At 50.4% G+C, this 17,342-nt stretch overlaps 1 protein-coding gene across 1 annotated transcript in view; it reads left to right on the forward strand.

Moving 5' to 3' along the window:
• Nucleotides 1–10,253: 10,253 nt before the first annotated feature.
• The window catches only part of TNS1 (tensin 1), a gene marked incomplete in the record, with an annotated part of 1,098,810 nt that continues 1,091,721 nt past the window's right edge, over nt 10,254–17,342 (forward strand). Inside the window, 1 exon segment of the mRNA XM_029605104.1 lies at nt 10,254–10,480. Within this exon segment, the coding sequence (XP_029460964.1) occupies nt 10,382–10,480 (99 nt within the window).

Here is a 17,342-nt window from a genome sequence, read left to right on the forward strand (position 1 = left end):
CAAAGCTTTTGACACTGTCCCGCACAGGAGACTGGTGAATAAAATGAGAAGCTTAGGAGTGAGTGCCGAGGTGGTGGCCTGGATTGCAAACTGGTTGACGGACAGAAGACAATGTGTGATGGTAAATGGAACTCTCTCTGAAGAGAGAGCGGTTTTAAGCGGTGTACCGCAGGGATCGGTGTTGGGACCGGTCCTTTTCAATATCTTTGTGAGCGACATTGCGGAAGGGATAGAAGGTAAGGTATGTCTTTTTGCGGATGACACTAAGATCTGCAACAGAGTGGACACGCCGGAAGGAGTGGAGAGAATGAGACGGGATTTAAGGAAGATGGAAGAGTGGTCGAAGACATGGCAGCTGACATTCAATGCCAAGAAGTGCAAAGTCATGCATATGGGGAGTGGAAATCCGAATGAACTGTATTCGATGGGGGGAGAAAGGCTGATGTGCACGGAGCAGGAGAGAGACCTTGGGGTGATGGTGTCTAATGATCTGAAGTCGGCGAAACAATGTGACAAGGCGATAGCTAAAGCCAGAAGAATGCTGGGCTGCATAGAGAGAGGAATATCGAGTAAGAAAAGGGAAGTGATTATCCCCTTGTACAGGTCCTTGGTGAGACCTCACCTGGAGTATTGTGTTCAGTTCTGGAGACCGTATCTCCGAAGAGACAGAGACAAGATGGAGGCGGTCCAGAGAAGGGTGACCAAAAAGGTGGAAGGTCTTCATCAAATGACTTATGAGGAGAGATTGAAGAATCTAAATATGTACACCCTGGAGGAAAGGAGGAGCAGAGGTGATATGATACAGACTTTCAGATACTTGAAAGGTTTTAATGATCCAATGACAATGACAAACCTTTTCCATAGGAAAAAAATCAGCAGAACCAGGGGTCACGATTTGAAGCTCCAGGGAGGAAGATTCAGAACCAATGTCAGGAAGTATTTCTTCACGGAGAGGGTGGTGGATGCCTGGAATGCCCTTCCAAAGGAAGTGGTGAAGACCAGAACTGTGAAGGACTTCAAAGGGGCGTGGGATAAACACTGTGGATCCATAAAATCAAGAGGCCGTCAATAAAGAGTGGGTGGCTCGCCAGAATGACGGCTACTGCCTGGAGATAATACCCTTATTCAATAAACATACACATGGTTACTGTGACTCCAACATCACTCTAAGCTACAACAGCAAGAGGAAATGTGGAAAAAAGGATTCGCACTCACAAAGTGGGGAGTAGCTGGCTTGTTACTGCGGTTACTACCCCAAACCAAATAAGCCTGATACTTCACTTTCAATGCATATCCAGCATAGCTCTCTGCTTCAACGGTAGGGGAGAAGAAAAACTGATACTTCACGCATAGCTCTCTGCTTCAACGGCAGGGGAGAAGAAAAACTGATACTTCACGCATATCCAGCATAGCTCTCTGCTTCAATGGCAGGGGAGAAGAAAAACTGATACTTCACGCATATCCAGCATAGCTCTCTGCTTCAACGGCAGGGGAGAAGAAAAAAGGATTCGCACTCACAAAGCGGGGAGTAGCTGGCTTGTTACGGCGGTTACTACCCCAAACCAAATAAGCCTGATACTTCACTTTCAATGCATATCCTGCTTCAACCGCAGGGGAGAAGAAAAACTGATACTTCACGCATATCCAGCATAGCTCTCTGCTTCAACGGCAGGGGAGAAGAAAAACTGATACTACATGCATATCCAGCATAGCTCCCTGCTTCAACGGCAGGGGAGAAGAAAAACAACCAATAAGGGCTGAATAACACAGTCTGGGTAAAACAAATAAACATGGGTGTAGCTTGCTTATTGCGGCGGTTACTACCCCTACTACCCCTAACTAATCAAACTTGATATTTCACTTGGTTGCAGCTCCATCACTGCTCTCTACATTAATGGTGGGGGTGAAAGAGAAATAGAACCAAAGAGCTAAGAGAAACAGATAAGTATGAGAAAAAAATGTGAAGCTTGCTGGGCAGACTGGATGGGCCGTTTGGTCTTCTTCTGCCGTCATTTCTATGTTTCTATATGTTTCCTCCTTTCTTATATATACACACACAACACGTATTTATTTATTTATTTGTTTTGTGTTTTTCTATACCGGCATTCGCGAAAGGTTTCACATCATGCCGGTTTACAATTAACAAAGGGGGTATACGAAGAATAAACAATAACAAAACAGGTGCGTAACTAAGAACATTTCAGTTTCAATAAATATTGCAGTTACAATAAAACAGGGAAATACACAACTGGGAGCAGTGAAAAGTCGATAGGAAATTAACAGAAGGAACAAATTTACAAATTTGTGGTATTTACTAAGTAATTGAATATAACCATGATGATGTTTATCATGTTAAGATAAGGTCGGAAAGTTGGTTAATGGTGAGTTAAAGGTTCAGTTGGGGTCTGGGAAGGCTTTCTTAAATAACCACGTTTTGAGTCTTTTCCTGAATGTTGGAAGGCAGGGTTCCTGTCGCAGATCCGGTGGTATGGAGTTCCATAAAGGTGGTCCTGCAGTGGAGAAGGCCCTGTCTCTGAAGGTTATATGCTGAGAAGTTTTGGAGGGTGGCACCTGTAGAGATTCTGTATAGGACTCTCTGATGGGTCTGGAGGAGGTATGTTTTCTGAATGGGATTTGAAGGTTAAGCGGAGAGTGTTGATGGATATCTTTGTAGATCAAGGTGATAGACTTGTATGTGATTCTATAGTGAATTGGCAGCCAATGTAGGTCTTTGAGAACTGGAGATATGTGATCTCTTCTTCTTATGTTTGTCAATATTCTCGCCGCTATATTTTGAACCATCTGAAGGGGTTTAGTGTGAGATGAGGGGAGACCTAGTAGAATAGAGTTGCAATAATCTAGCTTAGAGAAGATTATTGCTTGGAGGATAGTTCTGTAGTCGTGCAAGTGGAAAAGAGGTTTTATTCTTTTTAAGACATTCAGTTTATGAAAGCAGTCCTTTGTAGTTTGGTTAATAAATGGTTTTAGGTTTAGCTGATTATCAATGATAGCTCCTAGGTCTCTAACGTGAGGTGTTTGTAGGTTGGCTGGTGGATTTGTGAAGTAACTGTTTTCCGGAGATATGAGTAGGAGTTCGCTTTTTGAAGAGTTTAGGATTAAGTTTAGACTGGAGAGGAGGCTGTTGATTTCTAGAAGGCACTTTTCCCAGAATTCTAGCGTTTTTGTAAGGGATTCTTTAAGGGGGATGACGATCTGGACATCTTCGGCGTATAGAAAGTGTTTTAGGTTCAGTTTGGTTAACAATTGGCAGAGAGGGAGGGGGTAAATGTTAAAGAGCGTGGGTGAGAGGGAGGAGCCCTGGGGAACTCCTAGAGAGGAAGGATAACGCTGTGATTCTTTGTTGTGTATTTTAACCTTGTAGCCTCTGTTGCCAAGGAAAGTTTTGAACCAGGCCAGTGCCGTGCCTGTTATGCCGATGTTAGCTAACTGATTTAGGAGGATGGAGTGGTTAACTGTATCAAATGCTGCAGAGAGGTCCAAGAGGATCAGAAGGTAGGCATGACCTTCATCGAGACCCATGATGAGGTGATCTGTCAGTGATATGAGTAGTGATTCAGTACTTAATGATTTTCGGAAGCCCTATTGAGTGGGGAACAGGATTTTGTGGTCTTCGAGGTATTCTGATAATTTGGTGTTAACTAATTTTTCTATTACTTTGGCTAGGAAAGGGAGATTGGACGAAAGTTAGTAGGATCTTTGGGGTCTAAGTTTGGTTTTTTTAAGAGCGGTTTGATGGAAGCTATTTTAAGGTCTTCTGGAAAGATCCCTTGGGATAGAGAGCAATTGATAATGTCTGCCAGAGCTTTGGAGATGGTGTCTGGGATTAGAAGAAGCAGTTTGGTCAGGATATGGTCAAATGGATGTGACGAGGGTTTCATTTTCTTCAGTACTGATTGGACTTCTGAAGTTGTGATGGGTTTGAATGGTTGGAGAGAAGTGTCTTTGTTGGGGTGAAGGTATGTGCTGGATGGGGTAGAGGTATTAGACTTCAGCTTTGTAAGAAGGTTAGAGATTTTATTGTTGAAGAAGAGGGCCAGCTCCTCGGCTTTTTCTTGTGCTTGGTTAAGTGGAATGTCAGGTACATTGATTTGTGTTAAATTAGATACATAAGCAAATAAGGCTTTTGAGTCGAAGATAAGGTGGTGGATCTTCTGAGCAAAGAAATCTCTTTTTGTTTTTAAAGTAGAGCTCTTGTAAAGGTGGAGGGCGGTTTTGTAAGCGAAGAGGGTGGTTGCTGATGGTGCTTTGCGCCATTTGCTTTCTTTTTGTCGAAGGGAATGTTTGAGATTTTGAAGTTCTTCATTAAACCATGGTTGGCTTTTGGACGTGTTGTGTTTGAGTTTATTTGTAGCCAGTGGGCAAAGTTTGTTTGCTGCCGTTTCTGTTATATTGGACCAGGAGTGGAGGGCTGAATTAGGAGTGGAGACGTCTAAGAGAGGGAGTTCTGAGACTAGGTACTTGTGGAGGTCTTCGGAGGAGCAAGATTTCCTGTAAGTAAATTGTGGTTGAGGGAAGTGTTTTTTGCTCAATTGTTCTAGTGACATGGTTGTAGAGATTAAGGCATGGTCAGACCAGGGGACTGGTTTGCAGACGGGCTGTGCTGAGTGTGAGATGCCTGAGTTCACAAAAATGAGATCCAGGGTGTGACCCGCTCTATGTGTGGGATTGTTGATTATTTGCTTGAATCCCATGGCAGACAAGGCGGTTAGGAAAGTTTCACAGTTGATTGAGAGAGTGGGGTCATCGACATGTAGGTTAAAATCTCCAAGGATTATGGCTGGGGACTCCAGATTTATGTGTGATGCTATTAATTCCAGCATGGGTGAGGCGTCAGATTCTAGAAGGCCTGGGGGGGCATAGACTAGAAGGCTTTGCAGATGGTCTGATTTGAAAAGGCCTGTTTCGATTTTTGCATGTGATTTAACTGGATGCTGTGCGAGTCTCAATTCTTTTTTGGCTGCTAGGAGAATACCTCCGCCACTTTTTTTCCTTCTGGGAATGGAGAAAAACTCGTAGATTTGTGTTGGAAGTTGATTTATTAATGCAGTGTCCGTATGTTTAAGCCATGTTTCTGTTATGGCGCAAAGGTCCGGATTTGCGTCCAACAGAAGGTCATTGAGTATTAGTGTTTTTTTGGTGAGAGATTGGGCGTTGAAAAGAATCAGGGAGAAAAGGGCTAGGCCTAGCATTTGTGTGATAGGGGAAATCATGATAGGAATGAGGGATTTGTAGGTGGGAGGACGTGAAATCAAGGCAGGGGTTCCTGTGAAGATGGTCCTATGCTGGAGGATAGGTATTGGGAGAGCAAGAGGCATTATGGCTTAGTGTAACTGGTGAGCTGGGTTGTTAGAATGATAATTCTCAATTTCTTGGTGTGAATGTTGGATGAAAGTTAGAAGGGTGGTTGAGTCTAGTTGGATGTGTGTAGGAGGCTGGAAGGATGAGTGCTGGATGATGTTGGATGGTAGTTGGAGACTGGAAGGATGATAGTTAGAAGTTGGTCGGTTGAGAGCAGGAGGCTGGTAGGATGTGTGCTGAAGGAAGTTAGATGAATGCGGGTCTGATGAAAGCTGGATGGAGCTGGATGAAGTTAGATGAGTGGTGGAAGCTGGAGGGATGATTGCTGGACGAAGTTAGTTGAATGCAGGAGGCTAGTCTGATAAATGTTGGATGAAATTAGATGAGTGCTGAAAACTGGAAGGAAGCGTGCAGGCGGCTTCCTTCCAGTTTTCAGCACTTATCTTATTTCAGCACTCATCTTATACACACACAAGCTCATACATACATACGCTCCCTCTCAGACAACCCCCCAGGCATCTCCAGCTCTTCTTTAGTTGGGATCTGCCAGAAGCCCTGGGCCCTCCTCTTCATTTCAGCTGCTGGCAAGTTGGAATCCACACGCAGCATCCATTCTCCCTCTCTCTCACACACACGCACAAAACCCAGGCAGCTCCCATTCTCTCTCTCACACACAACTCAGACAAGCTCCCATTCACACCCACACACTCCAGGCAGGCTCCCATTCTCACACACTCACCACCTGCCTATCCTGGGAAGGCTCCCATGCATGCATGTGCACACATGCACACACATCGCCATCCCAGGCAGGCTCTCATTTACACACACACCCCCACCCATCCATCCCAATCAGACTCCCAATTCACATAAAAAGAGACACACACCCATCCCAGGCAGGCTCCCATTCACATAAAAAGATACATACAACTGTTCCAGGCAGGCTCCCATTATCATCCACGCATGCATCCCAGGCAGTCTTCCATTCACAAATGCACACACACACACACACATACACACACACACACACACGCACACACACATACGCGCGCGCGCACACACACACACACACATACACACACACATATGCGCGCGCACACATACACACACACACACAACCTTCAAGAAAAGACTCAAGACCTGGCTGTTCATGCAGGCTTTTCCATAACTCCAATTTTATTTAACTCATAACAATCAACACACATCACCATCAATATCACTATTAGCTACCTCTTACAATGTAATTATAAGTAATTATCTGGTTTTCCTTTTCCTTTTTTCCTTCTTACTCCAAGTTCAATTTCCCCTGTTACATGTAACTGCTTTTTCCGCACAATTGTTCAAGTTTAAGCTTATTTTGCACTCCTGTTTCATGTGAACCAGCATGATGGGACTATTGTCTTGAATGTTGGTATATAAAAAACTTAAATAAATAAAAAAATACACACACGCACACATACACACCCATCACAGGCAGCATCACGCACACACATGCAAACCAGGCAGTCAGGGTCAATGGGTCATTCCTCCTCTGCTGCTGCTGCTGCCACCCTGTACATTCTTCTTTGGGGAAAGCAGCCATCCTGCAGCTCCTCCTGCATGCTGGCCCCGCGGTAATTCAACACTCGCAGTGCTAGCACTTTCTGTATTCTCATCTCGGGCATGAGGAGGAGCTGCAGGATGGGCTTTGCCGTCTGCTCTGGCCTCCTGCTTCTTCCACCGCTGGTGGGATCAGGTCCTCCAGTGACACCCCCTGGTGTGCCACTATGTGCAGTTGCATGGTTTGCACACCCGGTGGCACTGGGGCCTGAATATGGTTCTTACAGCATTTTTCTTTCAAAAGAGGACAATCATCTTAGAAGTATCCCTTTCTCACCCCTCCCTCCAGCCTATGTGTGTGTGTGCACAAACACACACACAACAAACCCATGTTCTCCGTTCGTGCAGTCCACTTGATCCGCTGCCTCGTGAATCTTCCGTGTGTGTGCACGAACACAACAAACCCGTGTTCTCCGTTCCTGCAGTCCACTTGATCCGCTGCCTCGTGAATCTTCCGTGTGTGTGCACGAACACACACAACAAACCCATGTTCTCCGTTCCTGCAGTCCACTTGATCCGCTGCCTCGTGAATCTTCCGTGTGTGAGCACGAACACACACAACAAACCCATGTTCTCCGTTCCTGCAGTCCACTTGATCCGCTGCCTCGTGAATCTTCCGTGCGTGTGCACGAACACACACAACAAACCCATGTTCTCCGTTCCTGCAGTCCACTTGATCCGCTGCCTCGTGAATCTTCCGTGCGTGTGCACGAACACACACAACAAACCCATGTTCTCCGTTCCTGCAGTCCACTTGATCCGCTGCCTCGGGAATCTTCCGTGCGTGTGCACGAACACACACAACAAACCCATGTTCTCCGTTCCTGCAGTCCACTTGATCCGCTGCCTCGGGAATCTTCCGTGCGTGTGCACGAACACACACAACAAACCCATGTTCTCCGTTCCTGCAGTCCACTTGATCTGCTGCCTCGGGAATCTTCCGTGTGTGTGCACGAACACAACAAACCCATGTTCTCCGTTCCTGCAGTCCACTTGATCCGCTGCCTCGTGAATCTTCCGTGTGTGTGCACGAACACACACAACAAACCCATGTTCTTCGTTCCTGCAGTCCACTTGATCCGCTGCCTCGGGAATCTTCCGTGTGTGTGCACGAACACACACAACAAACCCATGTTCTCCGTTCCTGCTGTCCACTTGATCCGCTGCCTCGTGAATCTTCCGTGTGTGTGCACGAACACACACAACAAACCCATGTTCTCCGTTCCTGCAGTCCACTTGATCCGCTGCCTCGTGAATCTTCCGTGTGTGTGCACGAACACACACAACAAACCCATGTTCTCCGTTCCTGCAGTCCACTTGATCCGCTGCCTCATGAATCTTCCGTGTGTGTGCACGAACACACACAACAAACCCATGTTCTCCGTTCCTGCTGTCCACTTGATCCGCTGCCTCGTGAATCTTCCGTGTGTGTGCACGAACACACACAACAAACCCATGTTCTCCGTTCCTGCTGTCCACTTGATCCGCTGCCTCGTGAATCTTCCGTGTGTGTGCACGAACACACACAACAAACCCATGTTCTCCGTTCCTGCAGTCCACTTGATCCGCTGCCTCGTGAATCTTCCGTGTGTGTGCACGAACACACACAACAAACCCATGTTCTCCGTTCCTGCAGTCCACTTGATCCGCTGCCTCGTGAATCTTCCGTGTGTGTGCACGAACACACACAACAAACCCATGTTCTCCGTTCCTGCAGTCCACTTGATCTGCTGCCTCGTGAATCTTCCGTGTGTGTGCACGAACTCACACAACAAACCCATGTTCTCCGTTCCTGCAGTCCACTTGATCCGCTGCCTCGTGAATCTTCCGTGTGTGTGCACGAACACACACAACAAACCCATGTTCTCCGTTCCTGCAGTCCACTTGATCCGCTGCCTCGTGAATCTTCCGTGTGTGTGCACGAACTCACACAACAAACCCATGTTCTCTGTTCCTGCTGTCCACTTGATCCGCTGCCTCGTGAATCTTCCGTGTGTGTGCACGAACACACACAACAAACCCATGTTCTCCGTTCCTGCAGTCCACTTGATCCGCTGCCTCGGGAATCTTCCGTGTGTGTGCACGAACACACACAACAAACCCATGTTCTCCGTTCCTGCAGTCCACTTGATCTGCTGCCTCGGGAATCTTCCGTGTGTGTGCACGAACACACACAACAAACCCATGTTCTCCGTTCCTGCAGTCCACTTGATCTGCTGCCTCGGGAATCTTCCGTGCGTGTGCACGAACACACACAACAAACCCATGTTCTCCGTTTTTGCTGTCCACTTGATCCGCTGCCTCGTGAATCTTCCGTGTGTGCACACACACACACACACAACAAACCCATGTTCTCCGTTCGTGCAGTCCACGTGATCTCTGGGCCAACATGGGTCCCCTGCGCTGCTTTCTTTATATCCAGGCCGGTCCTCGTCTGCTGCATCTCTGTCAGGTCGCTCGCCGCTCTGTGTCCGTCTGGTTCTCTCTCAGGTTCCTCTTCTGTCTGCATCTCTGTGTAGTCCCTCGCCTTCCCGTGCCATTCCTTCTGATCGCTCGCTGTCTCTCTCTCCTCCGGTCCCTAGCCGTCTTGAGACTCGATCTGCATCTTCGTTATCCCCATCACATACTTTGCCGTTCCACAGGTACCAATGCCATGTAGGCATCAGGTGGCAGCGGAAGAATCGCACTCTGTGCCGCTCTAGTGCCGCTCTAGTGCGCCAGATGTTTGCAATCACCTTCCTCCCGGTGCTTAGGGTGTTTCTCAGGAGGAGGATAACAGTACAGGCCACCCCATGTACCTGATAGTCAGCTGCTGTGCCTCTGCCGTACCCTGGACCGATCTCCTCTCCTGTTCTGGCGCAGCCTGGCACCCAGTCCCAGTCATCTCCATGCTGGTGCTGTACTGGGGACTGCCACACCCCTCCTTCCATATAAGCAGCACTGCCAAGTTGTCCTTCTACCACATGAAAGAAACAGGACTGCCAGCTGCACCCTCTGTCTCCCAGCCTCTCCCCTGCCCTGCATTCAGTGCCTAACTTACCCCTGCCCACCCCCTTATCATCCCCCTGAGCTGGCTCCTGCCCTGCTAACTCCCCCCTCCTCCTGAATCCGGTTCCGCCCCCTAGGGTTTTACACGGTCAGATGTTGGGACCCGTCCAACTAAATCGTGCAGGGGGGGGTGGCTGCGCCGGCTATAAAGCTGGACCCCGGTGCTTGCTGAAGGCACAGGGGGACCCCCCCTCGCTGTAAGGACAGGAGCGGAGTAAAGCGACGTCCACGCGGTCACCTGCCCGGGGCCAAGGCTGCAGCTCGCAGGTTCGGGGCAGGGGAGGGAGGGAGGTCCCGGGCCGGCGCTCACCTTGCAGCCCGGACTTCCTGCACCGGGAGGAGGAGGAGCAGGGGCGGCGGCGGCAATAAAAGGGGCAGGCGGGAGCCGGCGCCCGGGCTGAGTCCGAGCGGATGCCGCATGGGCTGCACCGTTAGCCTGATCTGCTGCCAGCCGGAGCCCCCGGGCCCCCGGAGGGATGAGGAGAAGGCGACGGAGGAGAGGAAGCTCCTGGCCACGGTAGGAGACGCGCCGGACGCCTTCCCCCCTTCCCCCGCAGCCCGGGGGGGGGGGCAGCTGACGAGCGATCCGCCCCCTCCCCAACCGGAGTCCGCGCGCTGGGGGCAGTTAGTGACTCACCGGGGGCAGGTGATGTGCAATCCCTCTCCCCCTTCCCACTAGGAGTCCGCGCTGTATTGTTGCCCCTGCGGTGGGGGCAGTTACTGCCTGTCTGGGACATGTGATGTGCAATCCCTCTCCCCCCTCCCCACTAGGAGTCCGCGCTGTATTGTTGCCCCTGCGGTGGGGGCAGTTACTGCCTGTCTGGGACATGTGATGTGCAATCCCTCTCCTCCCTCCCCACTAGGAGCCCGCGTGGTGTTGTTGCCCCTGCGGTGGGGGCAGTTAGTGACTATCCGGGGGCAGGTGATGCGCAATCCCTCTCCCCCCTCCCCACTAGGAGCCCGCGTGGTGTTGTTGCCCCCTGCGGTGGGGGCAGTTAGTGACTATCCGGGGGCAGGGGATGCGCAATCCCTCTCCCCCCTCCCCACTAGGAGCCCGCGTGGTGTTGTTGCCCCCCTGCGGTGGGGGCAGTTAGTGACTATCCGGGGGCAGGTGATGCGCAATCCCTCCCCCCCCTCCCCACTAGGAGCCCGCGTGGTGTTGTTGCCCCCTGCGGTGGGGGCAGTTAGTGACTATCCGGGGGCAGGTGATGCGCAATCCCTCTCCCCCCTCCCCACTAGGAGCCCGCGTGGTGTTGTTGCCCCCTGCGGTGGGGGCAGTTAGTGACTATCCGGGGGCAGGTGATGCGCAATCCCTCTCCCCCCTCCCCACTAGGAGCCCGCGTGGTGTTGTTGCCCCTGCCCCCTGCCCCTGCCCCCTGCCCCTGCCCTCCCAGGTGTAGATGCATGCGGTGCAGGTTACCCTTGTCGGTGCTGGGGGGTGAGGTGCATTGGTCTCGGGAGGCTTCTGATTAAGAATTGGGGGGGGGGGGGGGGGGGAATAGCTTCCAGCTCAGCAGGAACGTGGCCTAATGGGGGCTACAGGTCCTGGGGCCATCATTAGCAGTCCCTCGGGCTTAGGGGCTGGGACTGACCCACGATGACCTTTCGGCTGCCCAGCCACTCGGTGCCATTATAAGATGTGCACTGAATAATCCGGGCTTCTCTGGCCGAGTGGCCCCGGGCTACGGAATAAGGCTCTGGGGCCAGCCCGCTGCCGGCAGGGGCACTTTTCGCTGGGCCCCAGGACCGGACTTTTAAGCTTCTTAGGTGCCTTATTAGGTCCAAGGCCATGGCTGGCCCGAACCGAACCTGACCCACCGAGTCTCCTTGCTCCTTCGGTTATTTGGTTGGCAGGTGGAAAGTTTATCCTGCAGTTTCATCCTTTCCCGGGGGGGGGGGGGGGGGGGTGATTTTTGGATTCCATTTATATGTGAAGGGGAGCCATGCAGACCCTTGTTCTCTGAGGCCTTGTGTTTCAATAATTGTAGCCTCGCAATTTCTCATTCCTCTTCATCAGGTTTTAGCAAGATGCGCCATCAATGTTAAAACTTACAACCTATTAAATTAAGCTAACTGCTGTAAATAAGCTGTAAATAAGCTAATATCTCATGTTTAATTGTTTAAATGTTAAATAAGTTATCTGTATAACCTGCCATAACTGTTTAAATGCTAAATAAGTTATCTGTATAACCTGCCATATCTGTTGTAATTAAGCTTCCATATATATCCTCTATATAATCTATATATCCTCATTAACTACTGTAATTAAGCGACTCATGTAAACTCTGCTACGTTCCTCTACCTTTCTCAGCTGCTGGCTTTTCCTCCTTTCACGTCCTCCATCTCTCCCCCCCCCCCCTTTTCACTCCTGCTCCATCCCCCACTCCCTGTTTTTTGTAATTTCCTCCTTTCTCAAGTTTATTGTGAACCGGCGTGATGTGCTCGCACGAACACCAGTATATTAAAAGCTGTTAAATAAATAAAATAAATAAATAAATCTGCAAGTTTAGGATGGTGGGGAAGAGGGGGGTAACGTCCTGATATTGTGTTCAGTGCTGCTGTGTGCTGTTGCCTGGGCTGCATAAGAAACAAATGTATGCCAGGGTTTTCTCCGTTTCTGCTTTAATTGTTCTCAATAAAAAAAAAAAGTGTTTACATAAATGAAGATCTGCCTGGTAGTAAAACAGTGGCTAGTTTTGCTGTGACATTTTTTTGCAAAATTTTTAGCTACACCTCAGTTAATTAATTATTTTTTTTTTGCAAACAAAGTTTTGCAAAGCCAATTTTGCACCTAGATATTCTAGGAACTAATAGTTAATTAGCTGCTTTGCATGATTTAGCATTGCAGCAGTCATTAACTATTAATTAAAAAAAATAAATTCCACCATAAAACTACCTGCAAAATGTAACTTTGCCAACCTAAAGAAAGAGGTGGTGGTCTGTTTGTCATGATAAAACAGCAAATAGTGCAAACTATTGCACATATAACTCTCAGTGCTGTTTATTTATTTAGCAATTTTATATACCGATATTCATGTAACAAGTTACAAATCACTTCGGTTTAGCACACGAAACAGACTTTGCCAACTATTTCTTGGTTTGGTACATTGGCTTCTGTGTATATCTGATCTTTCTCTTCTCTCTCTATCTCTGGACCTGCAATATCTGTTATGATTATGTCTTATCTGTTTCTGTTTATTGCTTAGCTGTCCAATCAACCGCTATGCAGCTGAATATCCCTGGATAAATTGCTACTTAGCAGGATAAGTCTTATCTGTCTTGAGTTTTTAGACCTGTATTGAACAGGTCTAACTTAGATGGGCAACTTACCTGCTAAGTCTGAATATCGCTACTTATCCGGCTAAGTAGCACCACCCGATTATGCCCATTGTCTGCCCACACGTTATCCAGCTAAGTGGCAGCTGCTGAATATTCAGTGTCCGCTGCTTAAGTCCTGCTTATCTGGCTAAGTAGCTCTTGAGTCTGGACCTCAGTAAGTTTAGCACAAAGGGCATTACTGAAACTCCAACGGGAAAATCGGGGAAAACAGCAGCAAGCCAGAAAAGCCTGAGCAAAGAAGGAAATGTTCAGGGCACATGGGATCAGGAAATAAATGGATCACTCCTGGAACCTCTTCTCACTTACACTGCTGCAGCTTGCTCCTCCCAGGCCTGCCTCACTTCAGTGTAGTCTTAATTTGTCTGCACGGCCTATCTTTCTTCAAGCTCACTAGGACGGACTCTGTAAGCCCTCTTCTGAGATCTCTGCATGGGCTCCTCGCCTGCTTCCACACGCAGTCCCAGTCCTGTGAGTGCATTCACTCTGCAGCTCCTCATTTCCTCGTTCTCTGCATCCTTCCTTGTGCACGCCGCTCTGATCCGTGCCCATCTCCTTTCCTGCTTGCCACCTTGCCGTGCCGCGCCTTTGCAGTACACTTCCTGAGTCCGGGCGTCACGCTCCTTCTCTGGCCCTCTTCAATACCAGTCCAAACTCTCACCCGTTTGAGGCTGCTTTTAAGTCCTAACCAGTTCTCTACAAGAAATGCACTTCCTGTAGACTCGTATTTGTCATGAATGTTTGTGGTGACTACGCTGTAAGCTCCATGGAGCAGGGACTCTCTCACATGTGCATCTATCCAGTGCTGGGTATTTCTGGTAGTGCTTTAGAGATGATAAATGGCAGTACTAGTAGAAGCAGAGCTTCACGGCGGCTGCTGTACAGATAGCGTTTGTCTTATCTTTCTCTCTCCTACATTGAAATGGAAGCCTTCGGGTGCCTGGCGTGTGATCAGTGGAAGCACAGAAGTGCGTGTGAAAGAAGTACTAGTGCTCGGCTGTCTAAGCAGCCCTGGGAGCAGCACGCGTGGCTGCGTCAGGCTCAGACCCGGCGCTAATAATGATCCCAGGAGACAGAAACCAAACCAGCGCAAAGGACGGGAACCTCTGCAGAGAGCAGTCGGGGCCGGAGTCACTACAACGGTTTCCCCTGCTTTGCGACCGTGGGGGACACCAGTTTAGTACCATCTGATCCTCCAGTCAGCCAAGCACCGTCCGGCAACGTCTGCGCTTCTCAGGGCCCGACTCTCCGTCTCTTGCACGGTACAGCCATGAGACTTTACGCCAACAAATGCTTAGAGGAGCAACCTTCTCCCAGCACTGCTTTCTGGGATCTCTTCTGGTGACCCGGGCCTCTCTTCTTACTGCTCTGCAATCTGTCGGGCCTCCCACTCCCGTCCTCCTCTTCTCTGCGTGAGCCTTCCCTCCCTCTCACCTCTCCTTCCCTTGGCCCATTTGCTGCAGTCCTGCACTGCCTTTCTCTTCTTGCATTACCAGAGCGTTTATTTAGAAACGGATACAATACGGGTAACAAAAGAAAGATAACACGACAGCAGAAAGGTGCATCGCCTAACACAGAGTTTTAAGGCAAAATTGCTAATAAAGATTCTGAATAAAAACTGCCTTTTTGAAGGGCTACAGTGATTGAGGGTCAGAAATGTAAGACTGAAGTTAGGTTTCACTGCATTTTACTAACACTGATCAATAGGCTATGAACTAATAGACAAAATCATACCTCATGCTCCTCTCAAGCCCTGTAAAGACACCTTTTAGACTGCATTCTTAAAAATTGTTTTTACTAAGATAGTAACTCTTGGAATCCCTGTAGACAGCCAAGCTCAGAGAATATGGGTTCTGTCTGTGGCCTCCAGTCCTAGAGGTGACAGGCTCTGTATCTCTGTGCCCATCCCCTGTGCCCTCCAGTCCTAGAGGTGACAGGCTCTGTATCCCTGCTCCCATCCCCTGATCCCTCCAGTCCTAGAGGTGACAGGCTCTGTATCCCTTATCCATCCCCTGATCCCTCCAGTCCTAGAGGTGACAGGCTCTGTATCCCTGCGACCATCCCCTGATCCCTCCAGTCCTAGAGGTGACAGGCTCTGTATCCCTGCTCCCATCCCCTGAGCCCTCCAGTCCTAGAGGTGACAGGCTCTGTATCCCTGTGCCCATCCCCTGATCCCTCAGTGCTGGAGGTGACAGGCTCTGTATCCCTGCTCCCATCCCCTGAGCCCTCCAGTCCTAGAGGTGACAGGCTCTGTATCCCTGTGCCCATCCCCTGAGCCCTCCAGTCCTAGAGCTGACAGGCTCTGTATCTCTGTGCCCATCCCCTGTGCCCTCCAGTCCTAGAGGTGACAGGCTCTGTATCCCTGCTCCCATCCCCTGATCCCTCCAGTCCTAGAGGTGACAGGCTCTGTATCCCTGCAACTATCCCCTGATCCCTCCAGTCCTAGAGGTGACAGGCTCTGTATTCCTGCTCCCATCCCCTGAGCCCTCCAGTCCTAGAGGTGACAGGCTCTGTATTCCTGCTCCCATCCCCTGAGCCCTCCAGTCCTAGAGGTGACAGGCTCTGTATCCCTGTGCCCATCCCCTGTGCCCTCCAGTCCTAGAGGTGACAGGCTCTGTATCCCTGTGCCCATCCCCTGATCCCTCCAGTCCTAGAGGTGACAGGCTCTGTATCCCTGCTCCCATCCCCTGATCCCTCCAGTCCTAGAGGTGACAGGCTCTGTATCCCTGCTCCCATCCCCTGAGCCCTCCAGTCCTAGAGGTGACAGGCTCTGTATCCCTGTGCCCATCCCCTGAGCCCTCCAGTCCTAGAGCTGACAGGCTCTGTATCTCTGTGCCCATCCCCTGTGCCCTCCAGTCCTAGAGGTGACAGGCTCTGTATCCCTGCTCCCATCCCCTGATCCCTCCAGTCCTAGAGGTGACAGGCTCTGTATCCCTGCTCCCATCCCCTGATCCCTCCAGTCCTAGAGGTGACAGGCTCTGTATCCCTGCAACTATCCCCTGATCCCTCCAGTCCTAGAGGTGACAGGCTCTGTATTCCTGCTCCCATCCCCTGAGCCCTCCAGTCCTAGAGGTGACAGGCTCTGTATCCCTGTGCCCATCCCCTGTGCCCTCCAGTCCTAGAGGTGACAGGCTCTGTATCCCTGTGCCCATCCCCTGTGCCCTCCAGTCCTAGAGGTGACAGGCTCTGTATCCCTGTGCCCATTCCCTGTGCCCTCCAGTCCTAGAGGTGACAGGCTCTGTATCCCTGCGCCCATCCCCTGATCCCTCCAGTCCTAGAGGTGACAGGCTCTGTATCCCTGCGCCCATCCCCTGATCCCTCCAGTCCTAGAGGTGACGGGCTCTGTATTCCTGCTCCCATCCCCTGATCCCTCCAGTCCTAGAGGTGACGGGCTCTGTATTCCTGCTCCCATCCCCTGAGCCCTCCAGTCCTAGAGGTGACAGGCTCTGTATCCCTGCGCCCATCCCCTGATCCCTCCAGTCCTAGAGGTGACAGGCTCTGTATCCCTGCTCCCATCCCCTGATCCCTCCAGTCCTAGAGGTGACAGGCTCTGTATCCCTGCTCCCATCCCCTGCTCCCTCCAGTCCTAGAGGTGACAGGCTCTGTATCCCTGCTCCCATCCCCTGATCCCTCCAGTCCTAGACAGGGCCGGCGGAAGCACTAGGCGAACTAGGCGATCGCCTAGGGCGCTGAGCATTAGGGGGCGCCGAGCCGCTGATGGCCAATGGCCGCCGGTGGACGTCATCCCAATGGCGGCTGAGCGGTGAACTACTGCTATGCTGTGTGCCGGATACACACAGCAAGAAGATTGGCAGGACCGTGGTACAGTCGCGTCTAAACATGCTGGTGCTCCTCCTCCTCCTTCCTGCCCGCGCGGCCCCGGAAGAAAAATGTTGCCGGGGCCGCGCGGGCAGGAAAGAGGAGGAGCATCAGCCAATGCAGGAACTTATCCTCCTTCCTGCCCGCGCGGCCCCGGAAGAAAAATGTTGCCGGAGCCGCGCGGGCAGGAAAGAGGAGGAGCATCAGCCAATGCAGGAACTTCT

This window comes from Rhinatrema bivittatum, chromosome 6, assembly GCF_901001135.1.
Source record: "Rhinatrema bivittatum chromosome 6, aRhiBiv1.1, whole genome shotgun sequence".
Classification (NCBI taxonomy): domain Eukaryota; kingdom Metazoa; phylum Chordata; class Amphibia; order Gymnophiona; family Rhinatrematidae; genus Rhinatrema; species Rhinatrema bivittatum.